The 13,832-nt window shown below is 54.7% G+C and overlaps 1 protein-coding gene across 2 annotated transcripts in view; it reads left to right on the top strand.

The window, feature by feature from the left end:
• Positions 1-2,986, top strand: part of WNT4 (wingless-type MMTV integration site family, member 4) — a 13,595-nt gene extending 10,609 nt beyond the window's left edge. Inside the window, exon 4 of one of the 2 annotated variants that reach the window (XM_010829999.1) lies at positions 130-2,986. In XM_010829999.1, coding sequence (XP_010828301.1) covers positions 130-498 — 369 coding nt within the window. In that variant the 3' untranslated portion in view covers positions 499-2,986. Of the gene's footprint in view, positions 1-30 lie in introns of both variants that reach the window. The other variant, XM_010829998.1, reaches the window with a different exon arrangement.
• Positions 2,987-13,832: the final 10,846 nt, after the last annotated feature.

Raw genomic sequence — 13,832 nt, 5'->3', positions numbered from 1 at the left:
CAGCCCCTCTCCCCTCCCGCTCCCCCGCAGGCTATCCTGACACACATGCGGGTGGAGTGCAAGTGCCACGGGGTGTCGGGCTCCTGCGAGGTAAAGACGTGCTGGCGAGCCGTGCCGCCCTTCCGCCAGGTGGGCCACGCCCTGAAGGAGAAGTTCGACGGCGCCACGGAGGTGGAGCCCCGCCGCGTGGGCTCCTCCAGGGCCCTGGTGCCGCGCAACGCGCAGTTCAAGCCGCACACGGATGAGGACCTGGTGTACCTGGAACCCAGCCCGGACTTCTGCGAGCAGGACGTGCGCAGCGGCGTGCTGGGCACGCGGGGCCGCACGTGCAACAAGACGTCCAAGGCCATCGACGGCTGCGAGCTGCTGTGCTGCGGCCGTGGCTTCCACACGGCGCAGGTGGAGCTGGCCGAGCGCTGCAGCTGCAAGTTCCACTGGTGCTGCTTTGTCAAATGCCGGCAGTGCCAGCGGCTGGTGGAGCTGCACACGTGCCGGTGACCGCCGCCCGGCCCAGCACCCAGCGACCGCCTCGTGGCCCCGGGGAAGGCCGATAATTTAAACAGTCCCCCCGCCGCCAGCCACCACCGCCCCAAAAGATACTGGTTGTTATTTTTTGTTTTGGTTTGGTTTTTGGGTCCCTTGTGTTATTTATTGCCCGAAGCGGGCGGGCGGCCCCAAGGGCACCAACCCTGGGGCCACCCTGAAGCTGGGGCCTTTGTGGCTGCCACTGACCAAAGGGACTTTGCTCGCGCCTCCGGCTGTCCACATGTGGCCACTGCTGACCACTCACTTGTTATCTGTACCCGTTTTTCTACTTGCGGACTTCAGGTGGGTAACAAAGTGTCCCAGCCACCCGTGCCGACTGACCCTGCCGTCCAGGGAGAGGGGTGGCAAGGGAACAGTGCCGTCTTGATGGCAGCCACACCCCCATACTTACGCGGGGGCCCCTGGCAGCTTTGGCCTCATCATCTTTCAAGCCCCCTGGAAAAGGAGTGGGTAGACATACCAGGTCTCCATGGGCAGCCGGCAGTTCAATCTCTGCAGGACCCTCTAGGCAAGAGCAGCAGATAAGGCCAGGACCAGTGCAGGCTGCAGCACCCCGACCCTCAGAGAGGGTGACGCCCCCCTTCCCCCCAGTTCCCAGTCCCTCCCAGGCAGGAATGCGGCTGCAGCCTGGATCAGAGACCCCAGCTCGGCCTTCACAGTGACTCTTCACAGGGCTGCTCCTCCATGAAACTGAGAACATTAATGTCATACACGGGAAGGGCAATGTGCAAAAGCCCGCACCCAACTTCCATTTCACTCTCTCAACCACGTCTGTTGAGCAAACACTGTCCTAGGCCCTGTCCTGGGCCGTCTCACTGGATGACCGCGGCAGTCCTGGGAGGCCAACCAGACAGGGACGCACACTTGTGCTCGTTTCACAGGACAAAGGGCAAAGCTCCTGGGTCTAGGACCCGTAGGTGCCGACACAGAGCAAAAAGAGCCCTCCAGCCAAGCCTCCTCCTGGGAGCCTGTTCCCAAAGTCCCAGAGACTGTAGGGCCCCCTTGGGTCGGAGCCTCAGGGACGGGACTCCAGCAGCGGGAGCCGCAGACCACAGGCCGAGCTGGAGCCCATGTGGTTCCCCAGGGAGAGCAGAGCCGGCTCAGAGGGAAGCGGGGGCCAGCAGCCAGGCCGACAAAGCGAGGTCTCAACACGGAGGCACCCCTGCCCCCAGGTACCGCAGGGCCTTAAGCAGCACCCCCAGAGCCAGCCCCACGGCCTAGGCCTGGCCCTGTGCACCCATCAGACCATCAGGAGTCCAGCCTAGACTTTTGTGGGCAGGACTTGTACACAGCAAGCCTCGGCCTGACCCAGCTGCTTCTCAGGTGGGCTCCTGAGCCCCCGGGGACCTCACTCCCAGCCCGCTCTCCAAGCTGCTCCAACATTGAGGCTTTCTGCTCCTGGTTTGAGGTCTTGAGGTTCGGGATTCCCCGTTGCATGTTCTCAGACTCCCAGCTGTTGGCTCCAAGGTTCAGTATCTGAATTCAAAGCCCCAGATCCACAACACAGGCTCTGGCCTGTTAGACTCGCTTCTCCGGGCCTTGAGGTTTGTGCCTCCTGGTGTTGGCTCCCTCACGAAGACAGGGTCAACACCCTTGGCCCCTAGCCAAGCTCTCCGCTCAGTGTCCATCCGAGAAGAAGGCCAAAACCAAGTGAGATGCTAGACCCACATTCAAACGTAGAGATAATCTTGGGGCAGGCAGGCTCTGATGTGGATGAAAGCTGAGCCGATTTGAGTATCCCCACGGTTAGCTGCCCAGCTGGGCTCACTGCTCCTCTGGCGGGCTCTGTTCAGCTGTCTGCTCAGCGCCAGGGAAAAACACTATCCCTCACTGGCATGGGCCAGACCCACACAAAGGAAGCGGTGGAGACCCCTCCCCCACCCCAGGTCCTGTCCCCAGAGGCAGGGGAATAGTCGATTCCGGCTGGATGCTGGTATGATGGGCAGTGCCCCAGGGAGAAGTCAGAGGGTCTGCTTCACCTTTCCACCTACCGGGGGGTTCCTCAAAGCTGATCCTCCTGTGGCTCTGGAAGGGTGTCGCCCCTCAGTGAAGCAGACGAGATTCTAGCAACTTCTGCCCAGCCCTACCACTGCTGCCACCAGCACCTCAAAGGGCTCCATGGCTGCAGGAAAACGGAGCTTCCTTGGACACATCCAGCTCCAAATTGTCCAAATAAAGAGGAACCAGCAGAGGACTGACACAGTCACCCACTCTGGAAGCTGGCCAGAGGGCCCAAGCCCTGCCCGAAGCCCTCCCCACTAGTCTGATCACAAGGCAAGGTGTCCTCTGAGGCCTCGGGCTGGACTAGTCCCAGCTCTGGATGCTGCTACCCGCTGCTGCCCCACCCCATGCCCCGACTTTTATACTAGGCTCCTTGCCTTTGTGACATCCTCATGAAATAGTCTGGTGCACGATAAAATGATTATTTCTTTATCTTGCAATTGTGGCAGTGACTTTTTTTTTTTTTTTTTTGTAGAAGAGGGAGCAGAGAGACTTGGGGAAGGACGTGGGAAAAGCGTATACACAGTAGCCAATTCTAGATATGGGGACCCTCTTTGCTCCCTCTCCTGGGTAAGTGGTTGGATGGCTCTAAGGACCTACCTGCCTGCTATCTGGAATTCACCTTTAACACCCAGAGGCTGTATCTGCATTTCACTGAGCCACTCTCAACTGTTCAAACCTTGGCCTGATCCAAGGTCTCAGAACCCTTCTTGGGCACTGATGTGAAAAGGAGGGACAGATACGAGGGTCAGAGGAGGGTTTGGTGAAGTGGTGGGGATTGAGGAGGTGGGGGACAAATGGAAAAGAAGTTAGCTCCCGCCTAAGGACACAAGTATTCAAGGCCTGTGGCTAAAAGTAAATTCCAAGATTGGAGCCCAGTCAGGATGAGGAGTCTGGACGGAAAACCCCACAGAACTCTGTCACAGCTGTGGGCGAGGCCCCAGGCGGCCTCTCAGGAACCCACGTCCAGTGGATGAAGTCCTCATCCTTACCAAGGGGGCCATGGTCCTCCACCCCCATCCCCACCCTGGTGTGGATTTGTGCAGCGAATCCACACCAGCCTGGAGAACAGTGAGGCCACGATGTGCTTGGCTTTCCAAAACTTCAGTGGGTATAAGAGGGCCGAAGCAAAGTGCTTTCAGGATAGCAGGGCTACACACAAACTGGTGAAGGACTGGGGGAAGGGACTGGGTCCAGAACAGGACACATGCTCACATCAGGGTCAAGTCCTTGGTGATAGAGGGTCCAAGATGGTGGAGCAAAGCAGTGGAGATGTCCCTGCCCAAGCACTCTCTAGAAGCGGGAAAAGGACCCAGGCTTTGCCATCCAAGTGACCTGGGTTGGAATCCCAGCACTGCCACTTTTTCACTACATGGAGCCTTGAGCAACGCACTACCCCTCTCTGGAACTCATTTCCTTCGTTTGTGATATGGGGCTGTTCCCCCTGCCCCAGCTTCATTCATCATATAGGACGAAATAATGATAGAATCTATTTCTTGGGGATGTCAAATAAACCATGTAAAGTTCAACAAATGGCAGTGACTACTATAAATATTACTCCCTTTTCAGGAATGCCATGGGCAGTTAAGGTAGCTCTGAGACTGACGGGGTCAGACAGAGGATGAGCCGAGGAGGAGCGCAGACTGTGGATCAGGCCAAGCACTGAAGGCAGGTGTCCCAGGGTCCTGGTCCTGCTTCGGCCCTGCCCCTCAGAGCTCAGACGCCGGCGGCCGGCTCAGGTTGGAGATTCCCAGGCAGGAAAGCGGGATCGAGACAGCCTGGAGCAGTCAAGCAGTGGTAAAGCTGCCCCTGGGCCCCAGGAGAAGAGGCTAGATCGAGGTCCCAACAAGGGTGAGACGCGGGACTAGAACAGGGAGGACGGTGAAGGAGGGCAGTCAGGAGTGGAGGGGAGCATGTCGGAGCTGCAGGAAGCTTAGGCAGTGGGGCCCAGCAGCTCCGCCTCTGAGGATGGAAGGTTTCCAGGACTCCTAGGCCCGGTCAGCTCACAGAGACCATGTCCACATCCATCCTTGACGATGTCCTCAGACTCAGGCCTGAAGCATTCTGGAAAGCTTGTGATTAAAGCAGACTTCCTTCTCAGCTCTTTCTGGACAGCCAGTGGCCCAAGGAAGTCTTGGGGAGACCAGAGGCAGGGTTTAAGAGCCATAGAACACAGGAAAATGAAGAGAAGGAAGTATACAGTTCTGAGCAACTGAGAGGAGCCGAGAAAGGCTGAGTGAGGAAAAGGCAGAGGGTAGGAGGGCAGACACAGTAACAGAAGACACCAGGAGAGAGGAAGGTGCTGAGGGACCAGAAGGCATCTCGGCAGAGGACTCCAGCAGCTTCCTAGTAAGACGAGAAAATGCTGAGCTTCAGGAGAAGGCGTCTGACTCAAGAAGGTCTATGGGATGTGGGGGAGGGGGGCAGGGTGGCCTGGCCTGGCCCAGGCGATGACTTCATAGGCATCTCCCCCCATCCCTTCCTGAGCCGCCAGCCCTGCTGACCCCCTGCCCGCCTCTCAAGGGTCCAGGCCAAGCAGGCGCTGACAGGGGAGAGAAGGGGGCCCTTCTGGGCCAGGCCCCCAGGCCTGGCATCGTGCCTGCTGGGGAGGAGGGGCCTGGAGGCCTAGCCCTTGTCAGCATCCCGGCCGGCACTTCGGAGGCAATTAGCAGCCCAGCTGAGCTAATCCCCCGCCTGGCGAGGCCAACACAAACAGGCCCAGGCCGGGTGCACACTCGCCTCCCTGTTTGCTGAGGGGCCCGGTGGTCCGCCAAGAACAACACCAATAACCCGGGGCCTTCTCTAGGTTAAGAGGAGGACCGGGGCTTGCTGAAGAGCTGACAGTGCCCGACAGAGCATACTCTGGCCAGGTGCCCCAGCTGCCCCAGAAAGGCAGCCACTGTTCCCAAGCCTTGGGCCAGCCAGGAAGAGGAAGCTGGACACAAGGAGCCATATACTCTGATTCGGTGCCCACCCCCACTCCCACCCACGCCACCTGTGAGGGAGGAGGGCCAACTCTGCCAGCCCAACAACCGAGGCCAGCAGGGGCTGAGCCCTCTGGTCGGGATGCAGGGATTACAGGCTCCGCGATGGACATGGGAGACCAGAGACAATTCACACCTGGACCCTGCCCTCAGGGGACTCCTGGTCTAGTGAGAGAACCGACTGCATGTGACCTTAGAGCAGGGCCAGCCTCCAGCCCCATCGGCCACTCCCCCAGCCTGGCAAGGCCATGGCAAAACCCCACAACTGAAAAGGCAAATGGGGACCCAGAAGAAGCCACCTGAGGCCCAGAGATTGATAGATGGGGAGATGGCGCCAAGAGAGGCAGGAGGGATCCAGACCAAGCTTTGGCACAGACTGGTCCTGGTTCAAGCCAGCAACCACTGGGTGAGCCCGGAGACAAGGCCCTACTCCTGCAGCCTCGCTTCTTTCCAGCCCAGCTCCACCTTCACCAGCCTGCAGCCTGGGAGCGTCTCCTCTCTGAGCTAACCCCTCTATCCTCAGTTTGGTTCTGCATCCCCCAGGTACCCAGGGACTTTGTAGCATCAGGAAAGCACAACCTCCTCGGAGCTTGGGGAGTGACATGGCCTGGCCAGGCCCCTTGGGACGCTCTGCGTATCACCAATACCCCACACGATCGCCACCGACTGAACACTGCCTGGCTGCAGTCAGGCCCCACTAATACAGCCTACCAGCGCTCCCGTGTGTCACAGTCACAAGCGAATAACACAACAGAATACCTCCTGTCGGATAAACCAGCTGGGAGGCAAGTGCAGGATTTATCCCCACTTTACAAACAAGGACACTGAGGCCCACAGAAGGGAAGACGTGCCCACAGCCAGAGACCAGACCTCCAGGCTCCCGGGCAGGATATACTGTGTCACCGGGCACCCCTCCGGTTCCACCCGCAAGCCTCTTCATCTTTCCTCATCCCCATTGCTGGCCTAGACCCACCTTTGGTGCTTCCTGTGCCAAAGAGCCTCAGTCTTGGGCCGACCCCTCCCCACAAAACAGCACTATCCGTCTCTAGCTGGGCTCAGCTCAACTCTGCCCCTCTGCCGGGAAGCTACACTTTGCTCTGTAGACAGCTTTCTCTGGGGCAGAGAATGAGGAAGGTGTCACTCTGAGGACAGAATGGTGTCACTCTGCTAGGGCTGACAAAGCCACGGCTGGAAACAGCAGCCTGGCCCACTACCCCCTGCCCTGGCTAGCATGGCTGAAGACTTTAGGCCTGGCTCCAAGCCTGCCAGAGAGCCTGTCAGCATCCTGCCCACCACAAACAGCGTTAAACTCAATGGGTTGCTCCAACACCTGGCTCTAGAGCTTCTAGCCTGGACCAAGGTATAGATGAGTCCTTTTCCCCTTCAGTTCAGCCAAAAAGGGAGGTATTTTTCAGGAAGATCTTTTACTAGGAAACGGAAGGAAAATAAACAGATTACAAGTACACAGAAACAAGCAGATTCCTAGACAGGACTTTAACCAGCACTGAACCAGAGTCCTGTGGATGCTGCTTCTCCCTTCTGGTCTCGTGAGGCCTCCTTCTAGACCCCGGGACATGGAGCTCTCATTCCAGCTCCACGGCTGGCTGCCTGTGGCATCTGAAGCAGGTTAGTCACCTCTCCGTCTCACCTGTAGCAGAGAGCAAGACTCATGGCTAACTCCAAAGCCTCTTTCCTGTACAGCCTCCCGCCCCGTGCCCCCACCACCGTGGCTCTTGGGAAGCATTGAGTGGGGAAGCGCTTTGTGGATTGGGAAGGGCAACAAAGGATGCTGAGGGTCTTCCTCGGCCAGCACCCTGGCTGTTTCTTCAAGAATGAGGAAGGGCGTTTGCTGGGGTGCAGGGGATGGCACTGTGGGTTCCCGGTGCCATCAGGTTCGGACGACACAAGAATCCCCTGGGTGTCTCCTCATCCCTCCTCCTCCCACCTTTCAGCACCTCCTGCAGCCCGGGCCTCCTCCTCTTCCTTCTTGGGACTGCGGCTGGAGCCACCTGGGAAGTTTCAGGAATAGCTGATGGCTATAACAGCCAGGACAGGGTGCGCTGCTGTACCTCTGATTCATCACAGAACTGGACGGGGTCCAGAGAAGTGACCAGGAGGACGCAGGGCTGCTGCGATGAACTGAGGCTGCTTCAGTCCAGGAGGCGGGGGGCAGAGCACTCATTCGAATCAGAAGGGGGTAAGTAAGGGTGACTTCAGAATCATGCTTCAAGAGAACAGGTACCGCGCGGTGGACAGGGCCTGAGCTGGAGCCGCACGGGCCTGGGACTGATCGTCTTCAAGCCCTCTCGCTAGCTGGCCGGCCTCAGAGACGCTAGCCCCAGAATCTCAGCTTCCCCATCGGTGCCGTCTCAGAGCCTACTGAACTGGACCGTGATGGAGGTTGGGGTCCAGTGAGTGAGCTCTCTGCCACACTCCCTTCAGTGTGACCTGGGATGCTTGTTCTCCCCTTCCCATCTGACCAGGTACCAAAGCCACCCCCTACCCCCGCCATACACACACACACACACACTCAGCCCTCTCCTCTCAGCACCAGGGGAAGCTCAGTACAGAACATGATTCCTGGGCTCCAGGCTGCTCAGGCACCTGTCTGCAAGCCTGACAGGCTTCACCTGATAGCAGGAGCCCAGCATGGCGAGGGGAAAGGCAGGTGACTCCCCTCCAACTTGCCCTCAAGGGTAAGAGCTCTGTCCAGTTCACCCAGGAGAGGGCTCAGATCATTAGCAAGAAAGGGGTTCCCAACCTTTAACCTATGCCCCCTGCCTTTGGGCAACAAAATACCCTTGCTTTGTTAGTTCTATCTCACATTTCAAAATAAATCTTGTGACTTAAATAAGCACTTCACATTACATACACCACTTGTCCCCTGGCTATTCTAATACTTCCTCTCCAGGGAAGTCTAATGGTCAAAAGCTCTGGAGTCAAATAAATCCCAGCTCCACCGTGTCCCAGCTGTGTCCCTGGCGTAAGTCGTTTCACCTGCTTCCTCAGGGATCCACTGAGCCGCTGTGAAGGTAAAGCACGTAGGCACTTAGTATGTTGCCTGCCACACAACACAGCGGGTGCTCAGCCAGGAGCCATCACGACTGCTGCTAACGGCAGAGAATGCTCGCCAGGCGGAGACTCGCTGGGCGGGGTGCATCAGGGTGCACACCCCAGACTGCAGCTGGCAGGGGACACGCTGCAGTAGAGAACGGGTGGGTGCCCCTTGTGCAGATCCACTGTGTCACACACACTGTTGCTTCTAATGCTCACATTCTCCCCCTCAGACTGTGAGCTCCTGATTCAGGCAGAGATCTGGATCTTCTATTTTATGTGGCATGGGGCAGGAGGGTTTCAGAAAGCACTGAATAAATGTCAAGTGACCCGAGGCATGCATTCTAGAAGAAAATGCAACACAGACATCTGCCAAGCCCTAGACGGCCGCACAGTGGGCTGCTGGCCTGATAAAGGACAGCAGAGCAGTGGGTTTGAACCCTTGGAAGCTCTGAAAAGCTACAGATTTATGGCTGTTCCTCTCGGTTCCTTCTCCAGCACAAAGGAGTTAAGAGAGTAGATTAAAGCATCTCCATCCACCAGTACCCAGGACTGCAGGAGCCCATTCCCCTTTCAGGGCCCCCAAGAAAAGCCCCGGCCTGGCCCTCCAAGCCCTGGTTCTTGCACAAGGCCTCCCAAAGGGCCAGCCCACGTGGCTTTGTTATAAATGATGCCCTGACGGCCATCTGACCCACTGTCTCCTGGTCTCCTCATCTCCAAGTTCCCAAAGCCTCAGCCAAACACAACACTGAGGACTCTTTCTTCAGGGCCCAGAGTGCAAGGCTCCCCAACACCTGGGAGCAGCTGGAAGCTGGAACTCAAGGACTCATCACTGCTGGTCTCCCCAGCCCGTGCCAAATGCATCTGTAAACAAGCCTTCTCAGTGGCTCCCTACAGCTGCTCCCCAGGGGTCAAAAGGGAGAGAAGTGGGCTAGAATCAGGGCAGCCCAGAGCTTCCAAGTGAGGACTGAGCCAGGCGGGGCCTGGCCTGAAAGACTGTCCCTGGGTACGGCCAGGCCTGCACTGCTGGCCCTGTGCCCAGAGTCTTAGATGGGTTCACCATTGCCCAGGACTGCTGCCCTGTACCAGGCTGCTGGGACCCCAAGAGGCATGGGGCCTGTGTCACACTGCTGTAGGTCCCACTGTTTTACAAGCTGGCAGAGAGAAAGAACTTGCTGGGGCGGAGATGCCTGGATGCTGGGCTGTTGTGCGTGATCTTGTTTGCTATAAAACAGCCAGACATTCCGAGAACCTGGAATCGCGCCGAGGCCATGCAGCTAGCCTTCCTGGCCATATATCTCCAGGCGGGGGACAGGCCTGAGACATCTGAGATAATAAAGACATGATTGTCTCAGCCCTGGGGCTTGTCTCCCCTTTGTCCCAGGGCCCAGCAGCCAGCAAGAAGTTTAAAGACATCCTCCCCCTTCTCCTGGGAAAGGACAAATGCAACAGATTCTATACCTCTGGGGTGAGCTTCCCAAGAACCAGGCCTGGGATTCCTGCTCCCAGCTTCCCAGAGCAGAAGACAACCCAGGATCTGTCCTGGGGAAGCACACAGGCCGTTCCCCATACCCCATCTCCGATCCTCCCCAGCCCTCTAACAAGGGCGTTGGTCAATTTTAAGAGGAAACTGAAGCTGAGAGTGGTCTAATGGGCTTGTCCAAAGTCACAGGTATTCAAGAGCAGATGGTTTGAAACCTAGATGTGTTTTACTCCAACGCCTACAGCCTCCATGTTAATTTTAAAACCACCCTGCAACCCTTTTAATGCTCCTTCTTTCCTATCGTCCAGTTTCCCAGTCTCAAAACAAGGTTGTTTACCCTTTAACATCTGAAGGGAAAAAACTCATGAAGGAAGCAAAACCCAGACTGCTGAATCTGGAAGCCAAAACAGCAGTTGCCAGCCTGGTTTCCCCTGAGTCATTTCTACCTCAGTCTGACCAAGTGACAACCACCACCTATCCCAGGGGAAGGCGGCTTCACGAGGGAAAAGGGACATGAGCAGTGCTGAGGATGAGCCCCACCCACTGCGTACATCAGTGGAACGCCGGCCCTAGCTTTCCTGACCGCAGGAGCCGCCGAGTGGAAAGGGGGTATCGTCTATGCGGATGTGGGGCCTTGAGGAGAGGGCGCACCGGACTCAGAGCCAGAAGACTCTGACTCGGTCTGTCAATCTCACAGAAGCCCAACCCTACGCCAGTTTTCTCCTTTTGTAAAATAAATACCTGGTCTACTTGCCTCACAGGCTTTTCTGAAGATGAACATGAAAGTGTTTTATCAACAGCTTTACAAACAGATGATATTATGACCCCATACATGTTTCTTCCCCTGTTGGTTTCTTTTGCATTCCTGGCTCCCTCTTCCTCTTCCTGACTTTCTTCTGTTCAAATATCTGAACTCACTATGTGCTTGACACCATGCTGGATACAAGGAGAGGCTCACACACAGGTTAAGAAAAGGTGACAGAGACATAAGATTGGACACAGAGCCAACTGGCTTCCAGTGAACCGAAGGGCCAGGCCTGATGAGAAATGGCCGGGATCTGGTTAAGCCTCAGGCCTGCCCAAGACCCTCTCACTCTGGCTGTAGGGGCCCCAGGACTAGTTCAGCTTCCTTCTAATTCAGACATTCATAAGCCCGTATGCAAGGTTATGGATATAACCTTTCAAGACTACTTCCAGCCCCAGGATCCCACCAACCTGCCACTAACTCCTTGATTTTTCCATCTTCTACTCGTGAGCGCTGCCAAAATGAAGAGCCTCAACTCCGCTAGATATAAACTTCCTTCCTTGGGAGGAAAATGTCACTAGGAGAAAACAAGCAGTAGGAAATCTTTCTGAATGCCCCAGGGAAAAGTTGAAAACTCCCATTACCCACCCATTCCGGCCATCTAGGCTCAGAACCCAAAGAGGATGTGGAGGTCATCTCATCTAATAGTCTCAGTACACAGCCTTATGGAGTTCTCTGCTTACACATATTCCTGCCAAGCCCCAAAGGCCTGAAATAAACCAGTTCCCTCCAGCTCCCATGCCCCACACAGATGTTTCACTCCTCTCTGGCAGACCAAATCCGATGCTGCTGTAGGTACAGACAGAGCACGCCTACACAGAACATATCTATCTACACACATCTGCAAGGTCCCCAAAGACAGAGCCTGCATAAAGGCTCGGTTCATGATCCAATTTTAAGAAAGAAAAAAAAGGAGTGGGTGGGTGGAGAAGACTGATGCTTGGGTGAAGGTTAACTCAAAGATACTCAGTTATTTTGAGATATGAGAAGCAAGATCACTGGCTCTGGAGGGCAGTACGGGGTCTTAGAATTGAAGCACTGACTGCAGGTACGAGTGGCAAGACACTGTGGGCAGTGGGCTCTGTTTTCAGCAGCTCGAGACTTTGTACTCTTTCCACTCAAGACACCTTGCGAAGTCTCAGCTGTGTCACCAACCAAACTTTTCTTGCTGTTTCTCTGCCATCTAGTGGCTGCTCTGGAGCACTACAGGTCCCCCTTGTGGCCATTTTCCTTAGCCCCTCCAGTATCTTCCCAAATAATGGTACCACTTAAGACACCCAGGAATTATGCTGATACTTTATCTATACTGCTGTTCTTAACACGGCAAGGTGGGAATTGATTCTACTTTTCAAACAGGAAAACGCAGGCTTACAGAAGTCAAGTCATTTGCCCAGAGTTACGCTAAGGGTCAGTGGAAAGTATCATGCCACTTTATAGTCCACCTGAAGGGAGGAACAGAAGGCCCTAAAACTAAAAATAATCTCAATTCTTCCATAAATCCCTATATGCTCCAGTTCAGTTCAGTCGCTCAGTCGTGTCCGACTCTTTGCAACCCCATGAATCGCAGCACGCCAGGCCTCCCTGTCCATCACCAACTCCCAGAGTTCACTCAAACTCATCTCCATCAAGTCAGTGATGCCGTCCAGCCATCTCATCCTCTGTCGTCCCCTTCTCCTCCTGCCCCCAATCTCTCCCAGCATCAGGGTCTTTTCCAATGAGTCAACTCTTTGCATGAAGTGGCCGAAGTATTGGAGTTTCAGCTTCAGCATCAGTCATTCCAATGAATATTTAGGACTGATTTCCTTTAAGATGGACTGCTTGGATCTCCTTGCAGTCCAAGGGACTCTCAAGAGTCTTCTCCAACACCACAGTTCAAAAGCATCGATTCTTCGGCACTCAGCCAACTCTCACAGTCCAACTCTCACATCCATGCATGACCACTGGAAAAACCATAGCCTTGACTAGACGGACCTTTTCCTCACAATTAATTACCATCCTAGTCAAGTGGATGGTACAGCAGCCTCCTCCAGCCACAGAACACATTGGGCAAAGCACTGGGAATGGAGAAAATCACCCTACTCAATCTCTCTGCCTGAAAATTGAGAAGCCACACAAAACATCTACACAAACACAAAATCATTATATATAATAGCCAAAAGGTGGAAACAAGAGTCCATCAAGTGATGGATGAATTATACAAAATGTCCATACAGCGGAATATTAGCCATAAAAGGGAATGAATTTCTGATATATGCTAAAATACGGGTGAACCTTGGAAACATTACATTAAACTGATGAAACCAATCAAATAAGAGCACACAGAACTGTACGATTCCATTTATATGAAATATCCAGAATAGGCAAATCTATAGGAAGAGAAGTAATATCAGTGGTTGCTTAGAAATGGAGGCACTGGGGGCAGGAGGAGGGCTCAGGCGGCGATAGCAAGAGTTCAGGGTTTCTTTCTGAGGCAAAGAAAACGTCCTCGGGACCTCCCTGATAGTCCAGTTAAAGACTCCACTCTTCCACTGAAGGGGATGTGGGTTTGATTCCTGATAAGGGAACTAAGATCCCACATGCCGTGTAGAACAACCAAATAAAAAGGTCACAGTAGCACAACTGAACAAATATATAAAAATCATTGAAATTTTCAGTTATAAGTACTAGGGATGTAATGTACAGCATGACAAATAAAACTACCACCACCGTACGTTATATATGAAAGTTAGGAGAGTACATCCTGAGTTCCCATCACAAAGGAGAAAATGTTTTCTATCTGTATGAGGTGATGTTCACTGAACTTACTGCGATCATTTCATGTTGCATGCAAGTCAAGGCAATACACTGCACACCTAATTTATACAGGGCCATATGTTAATTCTATCTCAAAATAAGGTGGAAAAAAAACCCACCGAATTTGTACACCTTAAACTGTATAGTATGTGAATTATCTCTCAAT

The sequence above is a fragment of the Bison bison genome, unplaced genomic scaffold, assembly GCF_000754665.1.
Source record: "Bison bison bison isolate TAMUID 2011002044 unplaced genomic scaffold, Bison_UMD1.0 scf7180017864516, whole genome shotgun sequence".
Lineage (NCBI taxonomy): Eukaryota > Metazoa > Chordata > Mammalia > Artiodactyla > Bovidae > Bison > Bison bison.
Note: the sequence above shows the minus strand (reverse complement) of the source record. Positions and strands in the feature narration are given on the sequence as shown.